The 21817-nt window shown below is 44.5% G+C and overlaps 1 protein-coding gene across 4 annotated transcripts in view; it reads right to left on the bottom strand.

The window, feature by feature from the left end:
• Nucleotides 1-21817, bottom strand: part of LOC125464067 (solute carrier family 2, facilitated glucose transporter member 11-like) — a 74294-nt gene that overhangs the window by 14742 nt on the left and 37735 nt on the right. For all 4 annotated transcript variants that reach the window (XM_048556080.2, XM_048556078.2, XM_059655116.1 and 1 more), the window contains 4 exons: nt 19201-19349; nt 17602-17789; nt 11940-12050; nt 10768-10869 (listed from right to left, as the gene is read on the bottom strand). In XM_048556080.2, the coding sequence (XP_048412037.1) occupies nt 10768-10869; nt 11940-12050; nt 17602-17789; nt 19201-19349 (550 nt within the window). The remainder of the gene's footprint in view (nt 1-10767; nt 10870-11939; nt 12051-17601; nt 17790-19200; nt 19350-21817) is intronic.

Below are 21817 nucleotides of genomic sequence, written 5' to 3'. Positions count from 1 at the left end.
TGCGGGGAGAATGTGCAAACTCCACACAGACAGTCGCCTGAGGCTGGAATTGAACCCGAGTCCCTGGTGCTGTGAGGCTGCAGTGCTAACCACTGAGCCACCGTGCCATCCGATTCCCCTCATTGTCCCCGTGTATTCATTCCCCTCTTACCTTAAAGTAATGTTCCATTAGTCCTCGATTCCCCAACCCTGAGCAAAAGGCTAAGTGCATTCACCCTCTCCAAGCTTTTCATATTTTTGAACACATCCCCTCTCCCCCCAACCATGTCTCCTACTATTTGACTATCTAAAATACAAAACTTCACACCTTTCTAAATTAAAGTTCATTTGCCATTTCTCAACCCACTTCCCCAGCTAATCAAGACTCTGCTGCAATTTACAATAACCTTCCTTGCTGTATGCGATACAGCCTATCTTAGGGTCATTCCATGATACCACCTATTTTAGTGTCATTCCATGATGTCACATACTTAAGTGTCACATTTCCTATTTCCCATCTTGAACTGAGAACAACATCACCTACTGTCCAGTCATCCAGGGTCTCTCCAGGGGCGAGCAAGTGTGCAAGACCTTGGCCAATTCTCCTGTCTTGACCCTCTCAAAACTTCCTGGGATAGATACCATCCAGCTCTGCGGGCCCATCAACCACAATGCACTTCAAGAGACTAAAGACTTCAAAATAACACTACTTCTTAGTTGATTTCAAAATGTCTTAGCAGATGAGCATGCTAGCCGTTAGTCTCAGTGGCCTCCATATCCTTCTCCTCAGTGAATAATGACGTAAAGTAGTCATTTAAGATTCTCCCTGTATCTTATACACACACAATTTCCTGTCTTTAACTTTGATTGATCCCAATTTGTTATGGAGAAGACAAAAATGAAAACTGAATGGCATCAAGATCCTACCATCACCGCCTCAGAGAAACAGAACATTGAGGATATCGACCACCTTCCCTATCCAGGAAGTAAAATCTACCTGGGTGATCCAAATCCACACAAGAATCGGCAAAATGGCTTGCATCTTCCAGCAGCGTGAACATCCAACACCATTCGCTCAGGCATGAATCTGTGAGTCCATACATCTGCCATCATACCAACTGCAATCTTTGCCAGAGAGACGTAGAAGACAACAGCAAAGGTCTGAGGTAAAGTGGATGCCTTTCTCCATCATTCCCTTTGCAAGATGCTGGGCATTGCTGGAGTCACCAACGAGGTAGTGTTGCAGAGGACAGATCAGAGGTGCCTAGCGACACAGAGACTGGTGGGGCACACACTTCACCACCAACACGTGTGCCCTGTCTGAGTGGCAGCAGAGTAGATGCCACCTATCGAAGAGAGAAGATGGAGCTGGCCAAACCAGGTGAAGAACACTCAGTGGAGATGTTCAGAGCAGGATGTTGCCTGGGCTGGTACGATAGAATGGGGCTGGAAAATGCCCTTTGTCCGGCCTGGGGCCAGGGGAACTACAAACATAAGAAAATAAGAACTAGGAGCAGGAGTAGGCCATCTGGCCTCTCGAGCCTGCCCCACCATTTAATAAGGTCATGCCTGATCTTTCTGAGACTCAGCTCCACTCACCCATCCACTCAACACAACCCTTAATTCCTTTACTGTTCAAAAATTTATCTAGCCTTGCCTTAAACACATTCAGCAGAGTAGCTTCAACTGCTTCACTAGGCAGGGAATTCCACAGATTCACAACCCTTTGGGTAAAGAAGTTCCTCCTGACCTCAGTCCTACATCTGCTTCCCTTTATTTTGATGTGATACCCACTTGTTCTAGTTTCACCTGCTAGCGGAGACAACCTCCATGCCTCCACCTTAACTATTCCCTTCATAATCTTATATGTTTCTATAAGATCTCCCCTCATTCTTCTGAATTCCAATGAGTATAATCCCAGTCTACTCAGTCTCTCCTCATAATTCAACTCTCTCAACTCTGGAATCAACTGAGTGAATCTCCCCTGCACCCCCCGCAGTGCTAGTATATACCTTCTCAAGTGAGGAGACCAAAACTGCACACAGTACTCCAGGTGTGGCCTCACCAGGACCTATACAGCTGCAGCACAGCCTCCCTGTTTTTAAAATCCATCCCTCAGGCAATGATAGACAAAATTCTATTTGCCTTTTTAATTACCTGCTGTACCTGCAATCCTACTTTTGGTGATTCATGCACAAGGACACCCAAGTCCCCTCTGTACAGCAGCGCGCTGCAATTTTTTACCGTTTAAAACACAGTCTGTTTTGCTGTTATTCCCAACAAAATGGATGACCTCACACTTATCAACATTGTACCCCATCTCCAGACCTTTGCCCACTCACTTACACTATCTATATCCCTCTGCAGACTTTCAGTGTCTTCTGTACACCTTGCTCTACCACTCACCTTAGTGTTATCTGCAAATTGGGACACACCACACTTAGTCCCCAACTCCAAATCATCTTTGTAAATTGTAGACAATTGCGGTCCCAATACTGATCCCTGAGGCGCGCCACTAGCCACTGACCGCCAACCAGAAAAACACCCATTTACCCCCACTCTTTGCTTTCTATTGGTCAACCAATCCTCTGTCCATGCCAATACATTACCTGTAATACCATGCAACTTTATCTTCTGAAGCAGCCTTTGGCGTGGCACCTTGTCAAATGCCTTCCGGAAATCCAGATACACCACATCCACAGGTTCCCCATTATCCACATGCAAGTAATGTCCTCAAAGAATTCCACCAAATTAGTTAAATGTGACCTACCCTTCATGAACCCATGCTGGGTATTCCCAATGGGACAATTTATATCCAGATGTCTTGCTATTTCTTCCTTAATGATAGATTCAAGCATTTCCCCCCCACGACCGAAGTTAAGCTAACTGGCCTAGGGTTACCAGCTTTTTGTCTACTTCCTATTTTAAACAGTGGCATCACATTGGTTGTTTTCCAATCTGGGAAATCACCCCAGAGTCCAGTGAATTTTGGTAAGTAATTACTAGTGCATTTGCTAGTTCCCCAATCACCTCTTTTAGTATCTTGGGATGCATTTCATTAGGGCCAGGAGACTTGTCTACCTTTAGCCCCATTAGCTTGCCCAGCACTGCCTCCTTACCTGATAATGATAGTTTTTAAGTCCTCGCCTGCTCTCACCTTCTTGCCACTAGTTTTCAGCATGTTATTTGTGTCTTCCACTGTGAAGCCCGACACGAAATAACTGTTTAATGTTTTGGCTATTTCCTCATTCCCAGTTATTAAATTGGTCTTCTCATCCTCTAAAAGACCAATGTTTACCTTCACCACTCTTTTACAATTTACATACTTATAGAAACTTTTGCTGCCTGTTTTTATATTCTGAGCTAGTTTACTCTCATAATCTGTCTTACTTTTCTTTATAACTTTTTTATGGCTTTCTGTTGGCCTTTAAAGATTTCCCAGTCTACTAGTTTCCCTCTATCCTTTGCTTTTTTGTACGTGTTTTTTATTTCAATCTGATACTTTCCTTTACTTCCTTAGACATCCATGGCTGGCTCTCTCTTTTTCTACAGTTCTTCCTTATCACTGGAATATACTTCTGCTGTGCTCCAAGTAAACAGCTATGAGAAAAGTGAAACCAAATTCAGTCAAAGGTTACTGAAAAGTAGAATTAGTTTATTGATAAAGTTACAAAAATACAGCTTACAAACAGTTGCACTGAGTGTCTGGGAAAGACAAGGTTCACAGTAAGTGAGCCAGTGACAGTCCACTTAACAAAATACACCCAAAGAACTGTGGATGCTGGAAGTCAGAAACAAAATCAGAAATTGCTGGAAAAACTTAGCAAAGAGTCCATTTAAATTGGCTTCCAAGTTTCAGGCATATTAATTCTGCACAGCCCACAAGTCCCCACTCATGCCCTATCATGAAGAGAACTTACTCTGTCAAAACTTGTATGAATATCAGTTCTAACTCAGTGATGCTTCTCCAAAGTATAGGGGAAGCAGTTCAATGGCCCTGGTCCTCAGGACTAGGTGAAGCAGTTCCTATTGTTTCCCAAGTCCTTTAGCTTTCCCAGTGTTTCCTTCACATTCTTTCACTACTGCACAGGAAGTGCAGAGCGACCGGCTCACAAATTATGAAGCACTTGACTCAATAGTTAAAAGCAACAGCTTATAGCAACTGAGGGGAGAAAACAACTAGTTTCAGGTATTTTACCAGAAAGAGACACACATCACCTCTCCTTCCAGCTTCTGCCTGTATCGTTCACACTCACAAGCGGTTCAGCTACTCAGGAACCAATCAGAGAGTTGTCGCTAGGCAGATGACTTTGTTATCCATGATTGGTTTGAGCCACTGTGATCAGTGGGCAATATGTTACTGGCGGAATCTCATCTTGTACACATGCCCCAGTGCTTTGGTGTATCCTCTTATATCTTGGCCTAGGGCTTGCAAAGCAACAGGAAAACAATAACCCACTATGAGTCTCAGTAACTCACTTTACAAATGTGCAGCAATTCCTACCTCAGACCTTTGTAAAACAATCCTTATGCTGATTCAGTCCACAATCAAACATAAAACAAAATAAACAGATATGGTCTTTCCATTCCTCATAGCCGTTGATTCCCTCATTAATTAAAAATCTATCTCGTGAATATACTGAATGCCCTATGTGATGAAGAACTCCACAGATCCCCTACCTACCCCCTGAGAGAAGAAATTCCTCCTCATCTCTGTCTTAAATGGGTGAAATCCTTATTCTGAGATTATGCCCTCTTGTCCTAGACTATCCCTCAAGGGGAAAACAACCTGTCCGCATCTACCCTGTTAAGCCCTCAGAATCTTGTATGTTTCAGTAAGGTCGCCTCTCATTCTTCTAAACTCCAATGAGTACAGGCTCAACCTCGCCTCATAAGACAGTCCCTCCATACCTGGGAAACAGCCTAGCAAACCTTCTCTGGACTATTTCCAAAGCCAGTGATCTTTTTCTAGAGACTGTTTGCAGTATTGCAGCTGCAATCTAAGTTGTGCCTTCTATATTTTGAGCAAAGCATTTCTATTTTGTACTTCACCATCTTATGACAATATTCGAACAATAAACATTATTCCCCTGGACTGAAGACTACTTTTCTTTTCATAGAATCCCAAAGTGTGGAAACAGGCCATTCAGCCCAACAAGCTCACACTGCTCCTCCAAGCAGTACCCCACCCAAACCCAATAGTCCTGCATTTCCCCTTCGAACCCAACTAATCCACACATCCCTGAACACTACAGGCAATTTAGCATGGCCGATCCACCTAGCCTGCACATCTTTGGACTGTGGGAGAAAACCAGAGCACCCAGAGGAAACCCATGCGGATGCAGGGAGAATGTGCAAACCCCACACAGACGGTCGCCCGAGGGTGGAATCAAACTCGGGTCCCCAGCACACAGAGGAAGCAATGCTAATGACTGAGCCACCATGCTGCCCCATTCATGAGCTGGGTGAATGGCAAGCCTACTGATTGGCCTGAACTGTATCAGAGGTAAAACTGACCAATGGGCGTAGGCCCCTGGTGTTTATTCTGCCATTCAATTCATTTATGGTGATTTTGCCTTAGCTGTCATCTGGCACTGACTCCCCCATTCCACACAAAACTTTTGACCTGCGTTTTGGAAGCTTCAACTGAATCAGCAATCAGAGCACTGTGGAACAGAAGGTTCCAGATTTCCATAATCATCGTGAAATCCTACTTCTTCTCCATCACCAGCAAAGTCTTCACCAGAATTCTTCAGAACCACATAGTACAAGGGCTGGCTGCAGGATTTTCTGCCTTAGGAGTTGTGCAGTTTCAGAAAAGCTCGAGGAAGCAACAATGTTGTGTTTATAGCTCGGCAGCTCTGGGAGAAACACAAAGGATGGACTGGGGAACTCTGCAGCTTGTTGGTTCACTGTTGATACAGTCAGCCATGAGGGAATTTGGAAGGTGGCCGAGAAATTCAACACAGCAATGCGACAGCCCCATGATAATTTTTTGCCCCATTGTCACTAATGGAGTAGTAGAGGGCTTCGTGCTCGCACCAATAGCCTCCAGTGTGTTGCTCTTCCATGCCTTTCATGCTGTTTCTTCAGGCGGTTTCACCCACATGTACAGGGAGAGACACAGGCAGCCCTCCCCCTACAACATCCTTATTCCTTTATGTGGCACACAATGGCCCACATTGCACACAAGCTACAGCAAGTCATGTGACTGTCTGGCTGCCTCCATGGACAGGCTGGTGGTTGCCACGGAGAGCTGGGCCCAGCTCCCTCAGATACACACCTCAGGTGAGGGTGGGTGGAGAACTGGCATATGTACCGGGTGCCCCCTTCCTCACCAGGAGAGCAGTTTGGTGCCCAGGAAACGTCCAACCAGAGGAAGCACCGCACACAGTCCCCTGAGAAATCACCTGTCAAGACACTCCTGAGGCAGCCAGAGTCTCTACCTCCTTCCCGCCCGCCATCCTTTCAGCTCTTTAGAGGCTCACGCCGAGGAAGGTTGACTAACATCTGCTGAGAAGACCCTCAGGATATCTGGTCTGTCCAAACACAAGACCCGTCTGGGGTTCCCAGACCAAACCTCCAGGGCCAATGGTCTAATGAGGGGAGCAGGCTCCCTCTACCATGGCTGTGGAACCAGGGAGTGCATTCAGACATACAGCTGGGGGAGTGGTAAGGAGAACATTTATCGAGGGCACTTCGGTAGCAGGGTATACACTGCACTGGCTGGTATTTTGCACACTTATAAATGTCACTGATTGCACCCTACTCCTGGTGATTTGTCAGTCTGTGTTGCTGTAAGTATTATTGTTTGAACATGAGTCATCACTTCCATCTCCCATGTATGGAGGGCTGTGGGGAAAGCCTCCCTCAGCATCTGGAAGCAAGACGAACTAGACCGACACCTTTGGCCCTCGGCCTACAACGTCGCTATTCTTTTGCAGCCTCTGTGTCCAAAGGTGCTGAAGTGAATGAGCTGGCCAGTGACATCTGGGACAGGGGAATGCAGTACAAACAAGGGGGCAATTCATTCAATCAGCCAGGGATTCAGGATCCATGGGTCTGCTGTGGTGTTCTTTCCCTTCCAAAGTTCTAACATCTTTTAGGTGCTGCAGGAGCTGGGAGGCGATGGCCTAGTGGTATTATTACTGGACTGTTAATCCAGTGACCCAGTTAGTGTTCTGGGGACCCAGGTTCAAATCCTGCCATGGCAGATGGCGGAACTTGAATTCAATAATTATCTGGAATTAAGAGACTAATGATGACCGTGTGTCCGTTGACCATTGTCGGAAAAATCCACCCATCCACTAATGTCTTTTAGGGAAGGAAACCGTTCCTTACCTGATCTGGCCTATATGTGACTCCAGACCCACAACAATGCGGCTGAGTCTTAGCTGCCCCCTAGGCAATTAGGAATGGGCAATAAATGCTGTCTAGTCAGCCACACCCTTGTCCCATGAATGAATAAAGAAAAAAAGTAGGATTGGCCATGCTAAATTACCCACAGTGCCCAGGGATGTGCAAGCCAGTTGGGTCAGCCAAGGTAAATGCAGAGTTGCAGGGATAGAGTCAATGAGTGGGATGCTCTTTGGAGGATTGGTGTAGATTTGATGGGCCAAATGGCCTTCATCTTCACGGTAGTGGGTTCTATAGTTCAATGAGGAGGGCGACAGTGAGTGGACAGTGAGTGCTCTGCCTGTCACTGTCTTCTGCCTCAGCCTGGCCATCTCAGTCAGACCAACTACTGGAATGCCCGCTGCGCTGCCCAACCTGTAAAGCCTATAAGCTTGGCACCTCACCAGCCAACTTGTCTGCATGTGCCCAGTTTCCCCACCAACCCCTGGATGATGAAGTGTCCAAGTGTGGTCACAAACTGTACACCCCACCTCTTGAAGTCAGGGTGCCCCCAACCATTGATAAACAACCCCTCCTACATCACCCCTTCCCATCCATGTTTTCCCATATCTCTCCCACCCCAGGCAGCTCCATGTTAACCCTTTTCACAATTGCCATCCCCCTATAATGCCCCCTCTTCCCCTCCGAGCCTGCAGGCCCCAGTCCCCAACTCTTCTTCCCATGGCAGCTGCTACCTTTGTCCAGTTCCCCTTCTCCGGCCTTCTTTCCCCTTAGCTTTTGCAGGAGGAGCTAATGAACTGTGGTCCATACCACCAACCAGCCACAATGGAATGAAGGACTGGCTATGACTCACATCCTGGATTGTAGAGGGATAGCCCTCCTGACCAGACCCCCTGAACTGGTACAGGAGCTTTCCCTTGATTTACTGTGTTGGGATCTCTGACTGAAGGGTGCCTCTGTGGACTTTGTCGAGGGTTAATCCCCTGGGAAGTAGAGACACGCTGTTTTCTCGCTGCACCTGTGGGGTTTTGTTTGCTGGGTAAGCTGCTGGGATAGACAGTGCACAACAAAATGCCTGCCCCCTAGACTGAGGGCTGCCAACCAGCAAGGTACACTGCCTGGCCATGTGTGAACTGCCTGGCACTGAACAGGCAAGGTAGTGAGCATACTGGGGCGTGCTAACTGAGTGGCAAGCAAGCAGCCCCTGAGATACAGCCTAGTCCAAGCCCTGAGCCGGGCATCGGACCCTGTACACGAGGTGTCCCTGCTACAGCTTTTCAACACTGGGCACTAGTGCACCCTTGCAATGCCAGGCCGTGCTTCCAGAGCTCCCTGCCAGTGGATTGGAGAGGCGCCATGATGGTCACGAGAGATGGGCAACTGCCTGAAGCTAAGCCCAGCAACAAGGGATGCGTGCATCTGGTGCCCGGGGATTGTTCCCTGAGCTGCTGAGCAACATGGAGTTTCTTTGGAGGAAGTGGTGGGCTGAATTCACCAAGCGCCTGTTCTGGAATCCACGTGGAGGTTTCTCAGTGCCTGGCTTGTTTGGTGAGATCAATAACAGATTAATATTAACAGGGGTTGTGGGGGGAGGGGGGAGGAGTTGGTTCCACTAACAAGGCATTTAACAAACAAGAATCCCACATAATTGGCAACTCACCACTGCCTAATGAGAATCTCAACCCCGCTTCTTGTCAAAAGCATCAAAGATGGACCAAGATGTTCCCACCAAGGGAGTACGCCTCACTAGGCTTCTCATCTAATCCTGCTACAAATTTTTGCCATAACCTCCATCAGACCCCTGTAAGGTTCAACACTGTACCGTCATTGTATCTCATCAACCTGGGCCTAAAGATTTGTACACACAGAGGCATGTTTGTGGTTTCTTTCAACCCAATAATGTTACTGTCTTTCTCAAACTGAACTTTCAGTCCCATGAGACAGGCTGTGATGCATTTATGTTCCCAGGTAACTGCTAACGCTTCCTTCTCTACAGTTGAGTATCTCAGTTCAGGTTCCACCAAAGCTCTCGCCATTAAATAGACCAGTTTTCACATTCCAGTTTGCACTTGAACAAGGAGGAAAATCCATCACGTTTAGTCTGTTGGTGATAATGTGAAGAGCTGGCAGCAAGCATGTATTTCACAAAATTTGATGCAAAAAGTGTTTTCTGCAAATCCCCTGAGAGTCAAGATTACTGTTGATGATGAAATTGAAGACAAAGAAAAAGTCCTGAAAAGGAAAGTTTCCAGAGAAATGGAAATCATGCAGCACGGGGAAGGTCCAAGAAGCTAAAGGTACAGAACAAAAGGTGAAGATAACCTTTCCTGGAGAGGTCAAAGAGATCCAAAACACATTCTGTACCACCTACCTAAAGGGACAAGGCTTCAAAACAGAATTGAAACTACATATAGGAGCAACTGTTCCAATACTGACAGATATAGCTGCTATAGTGAATAAGCCTGAAGTGTAATTTACTCAAACATCAGTAGAAAGTAACTTTTGTTTTGTTTTACCATGAACAAGAATGTCATCCAGTTGGAAACTTGTCCAGTTTCTCCTCCAGGATTCTAGGCAATTGCTCATTAGGAAGTCTCTGTTGGGGAGGAGATCCCAAATTGTAGAAGCAACACTGTCAGAATGACATAGTAAATGGCGTCAGTAATCTTGACTCTTGGTCTAAGCAGGTCTGCAGAAAACACTTCTTGCATCACATTTTGTGAAAAACATGCTTGCTGCCAGTTTTTCCATATTATCATCGACAGACTAAGCGGAGTGAATTTTCCTCCTTACTGCTTTGTTCAACTGAGTAAGACCTACACACAATCTTAGTTCTCTGTTTTTGTTATGGAACAGTTACCAGCTCTGAGCACCATTGCGTTAATTTCACCGGCAAATTATGACACCCAACCTTTGAAATTCTCTGCCAATGTTCATTCTGAAATCCTGTATCCCACTGTCCCTAAGAGACATAGGCAAACATACGCATTTCTGCTCAACCACGAGGTATCCCGACTCCTCAATACAGCGTCACTCACATTTCAAATCTGTAACAAACCTCATGAACAAAGCACACATCAGAAGTAAGATGGTAAGTGCAAGGAGAGAAAATTCTGAACTAACAACTCATCCACATCTCAGTCATCTGTGGAGTTCCATTCCAATTGCAATTGAACCTTTCAGACACACATCAGTCTTTGTAATCACCTACCTTCCTGCTAGAGCCCAAAGGACAAATATGAAGCATTTTAACTTGGCCCTCCAAGGACTAGATCTGTTCTCTCACTCTTTGAATCCAATGTTGGGAGTTCTGGACTTTCCAACAGAGAGAGTTACAAACCCAGACCTAAACAATTCTTCATGCCAGTTTAAGAGAATATTGTCGACGATCACAGCTCACTTTCTCTCGGTTCAACCCTAACTGTCACTCACCTGCAGTGAATAGGTAATTGTTAGGAGCACTGTCCACAGACTCATGAGCCCCAGTCCTCCACAGAAGAGTGTTTTTCTCCCAGCACGTTCAACTAAGAATGCCTGAGGAATGAGATACACAAATGAAGACATTCAGTAACAACAATATCCTGAAGATATCCCATAACCGGCCGCAAGAGGAAACCAGGATGAGTCAACTGCAAATGTTGAATTTGGCTCAGACAGATTTCTCTATGTCCCCACAAGTCTCTAATGTGGGCCTTCTGTTATAAACTCAAGTTAAGTGGACCCACTTACCGTGCATCGTAGGGACGTCTGTCACTGAGCTTCAGGTAGCATTAGGTGATTTGAAACTCTCAGTTCTTACTGCTATAAGAATGTAAGAAACACAAGCAGGAGTAGGCCATCCGGCACCTCGAGCTTGATCTGCCATTCAATAAGATCATGGCTGATCTTTTCATGGACTCAGCTCCACTTACACCATCACCTTTAATTCCCTTACTATTCAAAAATCTATCTATCTTTGCCTTAAATACATTCAACAAGGAAGCCTCAACTGCTTCACTGGGCAGGGAATTCCACAGATCCTCAAACCTTTGGGTGAAGGAGTTCCTCCTCAGCTCAGTCCTAAATCTACTCCCACTTATTTTGAGGCTATGCTCCCTCCCACCAAGGCTCTAGTTTCACCTGCCAGTGGAAACAACTTCCCTGCTTGTATTACCTTCATAATTTTACATGTTTTTAGCAGATCACCCCCCATCAATCTTATAAATTCAAATGAGTACAGTCCAATCTACTCGATCTGTCCTCACAAGCCAACCCTCTCAACTCTGGAATCAACCCAAAAACATCCTCTGCACCCCCTCTAGTGCCAGTACATCCTTTCTCAAGGAAGGAGACCACCTGGCTTATTGGCAGAGAATGCTGGCCCATAGGAGCTAGCTTGAACTCAGTGGCACTGAGCAACCAAAAACTCTTTGTATATAATGAATATCATCCATGACCTGGTGAGCCCCTGAGAAGACTGAGTCTTCAATAGCTCTAGCCATTGCAAAAGGATAAGTTACTAAGAGGAGCTCATTTTGGAGAAAGTCAGTTACAGAAAACTATTGAAGGCCTCAATGATCTGTATTCTTCCCAACATCAATAACTCAGTTGAGAATTGTACCTACACAGATCAGTAATGTAAACATTTCAATCAGTCCTGTTCCAATGGACACATATGGTATTGTCTCATCAGGAATTCCTGCAGCCTGGAAAATCTCAAAAGCATAAGAATAGATCTGGAAGACAAAAAAAAAGTAATAAAGTTTTTGGAAAGATTTGTAGCTCAGGGTTGCAGATGAGGCGGTAGACTTGCTCGCCGAGTCAGTGTGTTTGATTATAGACATTTCGTCTCCCTGCTAGGTAACATCATCAGTGTCCAGTGCAGAACTGAAAGTGATACCAACCACCCCAACAAACAGAGGCATATAAATAACAAGTGGGACAGAACACCAATGCCTCACTGAAGGCACACTGACGATGTTACCCAGCAGGGCGTTGAAACGTCCACAACCAAACACACCGGCTCTACAATCTCAAAACATTGTATTAGAATAAAACTTTGTGAGTAGAAGTTTTGGGTTTCAACTCTACCAGAAATTCTATGCAATATGAAAAGTGGAACTGAATTATACCTGGATCTACTCTTCAAATTGTCCCTTGGCTTTCAACTTTCTTTCACCTGAAGATTTGTCTTGTTCTTGTTTCCAATGTCATGTCTACTAAATATCAGACAATACCTACACTGTGGAAGCAGACCATTCAGCCCTTTACAACCCTTTGAAAAATATCCCAACTCATCCCTGTAATTCTGCATTTCCCATTGCTAATCCATCAAGCCTTACATCACTGGACAATTTATCATGGCCAATCCACTCAGCCTGGATATCCTTGGACTGTGGGAGGAAAGCCACACTGGGAGGGAGGAGATTTTACCAAGGACATATTTGCGTCCCCACCCTTAAGTCCCTTCCGGAGAGACCGGTCTCTCCATGACACCCTCATCCGCTCCACACTCGCCTGTTTCTGAAGAAGGGTCCAGACCGGAAACGTCAGCCTTCCTGCTCCAGTGATGCTGCCTGGCCTGCTGTGTTCACCCAGCTCTACACCTTGTTAACCCACACAGGAGATATACCAAGCTACACACAGGCATTTTCCTAAGGGTTGAATCGAACTGGTGTTCCTGGTGCCGTGAGATGGTAGTGCTAACCACTGGGCCACCATGCTGCTCTTTGCATTAACTTGTCCACATGAAGTATCTTGTGTTTACTGCATTCCCTTACTCAGCTTCCTGTTGTCCTGATCACCGATGACATTTATCTTGTCACCAATGACCCAGCAAACACCAAGAGAAGGGGACTACTGTCTAGGCCACAATAAGGTCAAGAGATGGATGTGACGGGTTGGTGGAATTTTAAAAAAAGACAAAATCAGGAACCTGCACCTCAGGGGATCAGTGAAGCCAGTGACAGCACCTTAGAAAATAGGGAAGGGATTGGAGTGGTGCGGTGATCTGTTGCAAGGGAGGGTGGCTGGTATTGTAGCGAAGTTAAAGATGGAAAATGCCCTGGAAGATGGAGAAAAACATGAGGGTCAACAGGAAGTCACAGGAAACCTCCAGGGGAATGGAATGATGGCTGACTGACCGGAGGAGATGGAGAAACTTGGCTGCATAACCTTGCACTGACCCCCAGTAAAACGAGGGAAACTGAATGAAGAGCAAAGAAAAATTTAACTTGGAAACTGTTGATGTAAAGCGAGGTGAGAGGTTGTTTTGCTGTCATTGCAGATTCTTACCAATAGGTGCTGCTATGAACTTATTTTCTCAATTCCCTCTCCATTGCCATCTTGCATCAACCAAGAAATATTTATCTATTGGTCATGTACAATGCCACTGGCAATTCATTTGTATAAAATAATAACAGTTTAAAAGAGCTTTGGTTTCTTTTCCACTCAAAAATGTTTTCTTAAACTTTTGTCCTCAATCTGCATCCATCTCCAACCATAAGTATGAAGTAGCTCATGGATTTGTCACTAAGATTGATGCCGTCGGGTCAGCTGTCTGAATAAAAGTCAAAATGCTTCTAAAGCTTCTCCTACCCTATCCTCATGCTTGTTTGTTTCTGTAATTTCTCTATTATCTCCCCTCATTATATCTCTGTGCTCATCCAGGAAATCTTCCTCCAGCGCCCTCAATTCCCAATAACTTGTGGACCACCCACCTTCCTTTCTCCATGTTAGTCTCTCCTTCTAATCTGCCAGTATCACCCCCCCCTCGCCTTGATTGTACCATCCAAAAAAAAAGTGCTCCATTTCCAACCTCCCATTCCTCTCAAAAATCCCTCGACATATTAACGTCTCCTAAATCCATGGCTTTCTTTCCTAGAACTCCATGGATGAATCCCTCCACTTGGTCAGGTTTCTGTCCTATCACAACGCTGGATGGCTGACATCAAAAGTACAAACGATATCCTGTGTTACTGTGACAAAGGTAAACTTGCCACCTCATCCTTTCTGACTCACTATCGGCATTTAAAAAGGTTAAGCAGACCATCCTCCTCCGAGTCTCCACCATTGTCCAACTGCATGGATTTACACTCACCTGGTTCCACTCTTACCTATCAAGTTACAGTCAGAGAACCACATGCAATGCCTTGTTCATCCATTCATAAACCATTATTCATGTTGTTCCCTCCATCCTTACCTCCCTCAGCTCATCAGACAGTATCACTTTCCACATGTAGGCAGATGACAATCAATTCTACCTCACCATCTCAGTTGTCTCAGGGTTTTATATCTCTGGTCCTTAAGCCCAGAGTTAGGTCTGCCATTGCCTAGTAAGGTGCCCAGTTGGCACCTAATTTGGCAGACGTTCCTGAGAGGAGGCAATGCATGGCTCTTACTGGCTGTCCATCCTGCTTTTTCCACTAAGTACCACTCATTGTCTATGGTCCCAATCCAGACCGTGTTCCCGAGGAAACAACGCCATCCATTTCCTTAGCAACATTCTGAGGCTGAACCAAAGTGTTCACAGCTTTGATCTGAAGGTTGACCCCAAGGTGAGATATTGACCCCTATCCACACCATCGCTAAGTCCAGCCATTTCTGATCGCCTGACATCTCCTCTGCCTTAGTTTATCAATTGTTGAAACCCTCATCTGGGTTTTCGTTACCATACACAGCTCAACCATTCCATTGCATTCCTGGCTGGTCACCCACGGACTACCTTCCTTAAACTATGGATCAGCCAAACTCCGCTGTCTCTGGACATAAATGAATCAAATCTAATTCATTCAACACCTTGTGCTTAATGACCTACATTTGTTTCTGCAGTGTGTTGCTTTAGTCATTTTCATCCTTGTTTTCAAATTTGTTCATAGCCTTGCCTCTTCCTAACTCTATAAATGCCGTTAGTTCATACCCGAACTTACGAATTACTGGCCTCTTGGGTATCCTTTATTTTAGTTGTGACATGCCTTCAGCTTCCGAGACCCTAAGCTCTGGAATTCACTCCCTAAGTCTCCCCACCTCCCGACCTCGCTTCTCTCTCTTAAGTTACTTCTTAAAGCGTGTCTCTTTGACCATGTCAGCCCCAGTATCACCCTATATGGCTCAATGTCAAATGATGTTTCAACATATGCCTGTGAAGCAATTTGATGCTTTATTGTGCTGAAGGTCCTACATAGCTGCGAGTTGTTGTTGTATTCAGATTCTGAATTTCCACACAGCTACCACTTCAGAATAACGTTCCTTCAAAATTTACCTTGATCTGCGTGTTAAACCAATTGACCCATTTGTCATACGGCTCAATTCTCAGCTGAATCGTGAAAAGTGAATTTTAAAATGGGAATTCAGATCGCATGACAACCCATCAGCTGCCTTATATTAACTGCATCATATTATGTTTGTCATGACTATCACTGATGTCAGCTACTGTAGAAACTCCCACACCCCTCAGCAGTGAGGTATGGGAAGCAGATGCCCTTGCAGAGGTGAGGCTGCCTGAAATGACTCACTGACAGTGAGTGGGTTGATGCCAGTATTCACCGCATTTACTATATCTAACTCCAAAGCAAGATGGAGTTGACTTACACCATATTTAAGAGTAGGTTATTCAAGTTATAAACAGGGGGACCACATTTGGTGAGTTTACTCTGTGTACGTTTAAATTATCTACATCGAATTCCTCTTCCCTTCCTAAACAGGGCACAAAATCATTTAAAAGAACAGTTGGACTAAAAATAGAGAAGAACACGATGTGTGTCTGATAAACATTCAAACGACCAGGTTCGAGATATCAGGTTAGGCTGAGACATTTTCACTGGAGCGTAGGAGGCCGAGGGGCAACCTTATAGAAGTTTATAAAATCATGAGGGGTATAGATAAGGTGAATATTAGGTGTCGTTTCCCCAGGGTGGGGGATTTCAATACTAGAATGAATATTTTTAAAGAGAGGAGAAAGATTTAAAAAGGACATGAGAGGCAACTTTTTTTTATACAGACAGTGATTTGTGTATGGAATGAACTTCCTGAGGAAGTGATGGATGTGGGCACAGTTACAATGTTTAAGAGACACTTAGATAGGTAGGTGAATAGGAAAGGTTTGGAGGGAGATGGCCCAGGAGCAGGCAGGTGGGACTAGTGCAGTTTGGGATTATGTTCAGCATGGACTGGTTGTTTCCATGCCAGGTGACTCCATGATCATACACACATCAACCTAAGATGACCGAAAGTATAAAGCTTCGGATATATTGAAATACAGCCCAGAGAAAGTCCATTCGGCCCTACCAGTGTTAGTGTGCCATGCAAGCCTCTCCCATTATTTTCTCATCTAAATCCATCCTCATAACCCACTATTCCCTTCTCTCTCGTAAGTTTGTCCAGCTTTCCTGTAAATGCATCTATACTGTCTGTCTGCTGGTGAGTTCACTGGATCTCCCTTGTTACATGTGACAATGAATCATTCATACTCACCACTCTCTTCTGAATTCCCTATTGGATTTCTTGATACCGGTCTTATATTGACAGCTTCCAGCTATGCTAGTTCCCACAAGCAGAAACATTCTTTCTGTATCCACTCTTTCAACCTTCCATAATTCTGAAGTCCTCTACTGGGTCACCTCTCAACCTTCTTTTGCAAGAGACAACGGGCCCAACTTGACGATCATTTCCAGAGGAAAATATAGGTTGATGTGAGGAATTAACTTACCTTTATCAAGTGCCTTTCACAACCTCAGAACTTTCAAAAACAGTTCTCAGGTAATGATAAACATCACCCAGTCAACCTGCTCAATCATACACCTCTCAAGCAAGAATGGGACTTGAACTCAGGCTACAGGGTTCATAGATAGAAATGCTACCTCTGCATCACAAGAACCTACCAACAGTTGCTATACTCAATATTACAGCCGAGAAACAGGGCAGCCAAATTATTCACAATTTATTCTATAAACTGCAATGAAAGAAACATCTATGTAATCAATGTTTGTTGACATTGCCTTGGACACCAAGCGAAAACCCCTGCTCTTTATTAGTGAGAAGTAAGGTATTACAAAATGAAAACCGAAAACACTGGAAAACATTCAGTATCCGTAAGGGAGAACCACAGGTAACTTCCCAAGCAAAGGCCACGAGCCTGAAAATTACTGCCTGTTCTCCTGCGTTCTCTGCATCTCTTTGGGAATCCCAGCATTGCTGAGGGTGGAGGATTTTGCCAGTTCCTTTGTGTAAGTCCTGAAGCAGTCACCAGGATGTAGTGTAGAGCCATGGACGATTTCTTGCAATACTTACTGCATTGATGCCGCTGAGTTGTATGAGAAAAGACATCATCATATTGATAAGGAGTTGACTCCGTATAGAGGGATCTGTGCATAGCTCCCACACGCTTCTTGCGCGCTCATTCCTTATGGCAGTCCGTTCAGCCTGCATTTCCTCAAGCTCTTGACTAAAATCGCGCTTGCCCCATAGTCTTTGGAGTGCTGAGAGTGAAACAGACGAGAAGAGGGAAGATACAAATTTAGGGCAAGAAAACACTGAATGGCTCAGGTGGCTTTAAGGCACTGTTTGTATTTCAGATAAAGTCAACGAGAGGAGACCAGTGGATCAGTCACCACTGCATCATAGTTTACAGAAAAGTGCTTTTGGCAAAGTCTTAATGCAATCTTCATGAACGCCACATGAGCCTGGACAGAATGATTAGTTTGGAAGCCTGAGCCTGAGCAAGTTCAACACATCAATTAGAATTAAATTGTTGGAGTTTTTCCTTTAAGCCCTTTCCCAGTACAGTCATGATGATATCAGACTCTACTGTTCGAGTGTCAGCTGTATACACAACCTAGAATTAAGCAGACGTGAAGCTTACAGTCTCTACATTTGAGGGTCGAGTAATTGATAATTATCAATGTGCAGAAGACTTGACCTCAACTATGGAGAAATTCATTCTGGAATTACACGACTGTTTAGAAATAAGGCCCTCGACAAAATAGTCATTTGCATTATAATACTTTAGAAATATTGATGAAGATGGCTACTCCTCAACAATTACTTGTTAAACAGCCCTTCATAAAATCATTGAAATTTGTGGCAGGGACAGAGACCACAAGGCCCCTCATGTCTGTACTGTACTAGCTGATAAGGAGCTAGCCAATAATCCCATTTTCCTATTCTTCTGGTTTCTAGCTCTTCACCAAAACTGGTGCCCAGGAAGTAAAAAGCAATTAAAATCTGTGAATAATGCATGCTGGCCTCGAATGGTCTGTAAGCTTTAAAATGGAGCTCTACTACAACCAGTACATTAATTTCCAATTATCGCTGCTATTTTTCTTAATAGTCTTTTCCCTCTGGGAAGTACTGACTACATGTTATGATGCCTCCAACATCCTTTCAGTCAGCGACTCAGTGAGACCTGAATTTCACAACATAGTGTTGTTCCAATATGTGGCACCAAACTAGTTAAATTCTCTCAATATGTTGAAGGGCAACGCAATGGGGCTTGGGTAAAGAGCTATCAGCTGTACAAATGAGATCAGTGGTTACTGTTGATGCGGGAGAATGGAATAGTTACTTAAACTGCCTATTCCTAAACACTGTGGATTGAGTGCGTAGCTAATCATGGCACGCTACAAACATTATACAACATATAGTTAGATTTCCAATTCACTACAGCAAATAGGAAATGGCTGAAATTTCGGAGATTTCACTTCCACATAAATAAATGGACCAAAACTCTTCCAAATGCCTAACCTTTCTCAACATCTAGTGCCATGGTCGCCTAAATCAACTGTATTGTTGAGTGTTACAAATAATTGGCACTTAATATCCATATTATATCTACAGAAATGGACTTCAACGTGAGAAAGATCACCCAGGAGATAAGCTATTGTCACTTGCCATTCATGGACAAAGCCCTATTTCCTTTGTCAATCAGAAGGTATCTGGGGCTCTCTGGAAACCAGGGCAGAGTAACAAGCTGTATAAAAGCAGGTACGGCATTGAAGGCCATCAGTAAAGGCCATACACTTTCACTGCCTAGAATTTCTCTGGAGAAACAAAAAGAACACATAACACAGCAGTTGAGATATATTCAATCACTTCAAAGGTTTCTAAGACATATCGATACTATAAAAACAGCTTGTTCAATTCAAACACATTTTACAGTGGGGATAAAACATTAAATTAAATGACAAAGTGAGAGATCCTCCAGATTGGAGTCAAATAACCTCCCGTGAGTTACCTTCCTGCCTACAGTGAGATACCCACTGGCATGGAGTGAGCTACTCTCTAGTCTACTGGAAGGTGGCATACATTCTAATGTGAGATGCCATCTGATCTAGGGCGAGCTACCCTCCAGCCTAGAGTGAGATATTCTTCAGTCTGGTGTGAGATAGGCTTTGGTTTAGAGTGGGAAAGCCTCTAGTTTAGAGTGAGAGACTCTCTGGTCCACAGTGATTCACCCACTGGTCTAGAATGAGGTGCATTCTGGTTTGGAAGTGAGATGATCTCAGTTGAGATACCATTTTGGCTGGGCTTGGATAAAAAGTATACTTGATAGAAATGCATGCCTCTTCATCTTTTTTAACTCCATCTTATTGTCCCTTATTAAACTAGTAAGGGAAATTGAATCCTGATTCGTGTTCAAAATGGAAGCTTGCATCCACCACTAACCACAACTATACCCCACCATAAGCCCTTCTTCACATTTATTCAAAATAACTTAATCATTTACGTTTTCAGTACCCTATACTATCGGATGACTCCTTTGGGGTATTTTGTTGCCCCAGCACCTGATTTGATTTGATGTGGTAAATCTGTCCAGCAGAACATTGCAGTGGCATTGTGACTGTATTTAAAAGGATTTTGCAATACTTACAGATTAGTTGTTGATTTCTTACTTCAGCCTGCTGTTGCAGCTTGTGGGGGGGGGGGGTATATGGCGTGTTCTGTGATTGGGGAATGTGATGTTCACTGTCGAGAAGTGGAGTGGGTTCACACAGAGTTCGCCGCTGTTCCAAAAGAATGTTACTCCAGTCATGGGCAGTAAAGTAAGACCACATTCTGGGTAAATGTTTGGCATTCCAGTGATGGGGACACTCAGCGGGCTCCACCCGTTTCCCTACTGAAGGTTCCTAAAATCATGAGCTTCATGTCCCTTCGTAATTACAATGTACAAATATCTCAGTGAGAAACTGCACGAAGGCATGAGGGGGAGGAAAAACACAGTGGAGCCAAAATCAAGAGACTAGGCCCTGCAACTAAAGGAGAGAGAGTTGCAGGCTACTAGAGCTGCTTCTTCTAGTGGGATTCGCTCCAGGCTTGTCTTACAAGGTGAGCACTTAATGTATATTTCTCGTTATTTTGGTGCTTTTCAGTTAAAAGCTGCAGATATTTATCTTGCTTCGAACTTACTAAGACTTCACTTCATACTTAAAATGATGGCATAATTTTCATTTGCATTTTCTTTGGATACAGAACTCTTGAGTATGTAATGGCCTGTGCACTGTGATTTCTAACTGTCCTTTATAAAACTGTCCCTATGGGATTCTGCGCAGAATTGATATGTTGATTGAAGGCAGCCCCCTCCCACTCCAGTTAGAATCTCTTCCAGCATCTTCTGTCAGGTAAAAAATACAAAAGCTTAAACACAGGCACCAAGAGATTCCAGCTCTTTCCCTGCTAATAGGCTTCTGAATGGACCTTGCAAATTTTTAATTTAATGTTGATCTTGCTCTTTGTGCACCTTCTCTAATGCAATAACATTGTATTCTGTTCTATTACGCTGATGCACTGTGTATGGTATGATCTGCCTATTCTGCCACGCAAAACCAACCTTTTCACTGTGCCAAGGTACATGTGACAATAATAAATCAGATCAAATTGAAAAGGAATTAATCTGTGATTGTCCGCCTGGAAAATCAAAGTGGGCCAGTGTGGTTCATTATCAGCTCCCCTCACCACCCCTACCATGAATCGTAGACTCCCTACATCGTGGAAATAGGCCCTTCGGCCCAACCAGTCCACACTGAACCTCAAAGCATCACACCCAGACACACCCTGCTATAACCGATCTAATCTATACCTCCCTGAACACTACGGGCAATTTAGCATGGCCAATGCACCTAACCTGCACATCTTTGGACTGTGGGAGGAAACCGGAGCACCCGGAGGGAAACCCACGCAGACCCGGGGAGAACGTGCAAACTCCACATAGACAGTCGCCTGAGGGTAGAATTAAACCCGGGTCCCTGGCAATGTGAGGCAGCAGTGCTAACCACTGAGCCACCGTGCCATCCCATGACTCTGTTGGTGAATCTTTCTGTGAATCAGAATGTCGTAAATGCAAGCCATGCACCATAGACTTGAACTATGTTGAAACTCAAGTAGCATTCCAAGGGAGTGCTGTACTGTTGGAGACGTCACCCTTTGAATGGAAGTTAAATCAAGGCACGGCGTGCTCTCTCAGGTGGCTATACTTTGAAGATAGACAGGAGCATTATTTTGGCCAATATTA

This window comes from Stegostoma tigrinum, chromosome 26, assembly GCF_030684315.1.
Source record: "Stegostoma tigrinum isolate sSteTig4 chromosome 26, sSteTig4.hap1, whole genome shotgun sequence".
NCBI lineage: Eukaryota > Metazoa > Chordata > Chondrichthyes > Orectolobiformes > Stegostomatidae > Stegostoma > Stegostoma tigrinum.
This window is presented reverse-complemented; position numbering and strand designations above follow the sequence as displayed.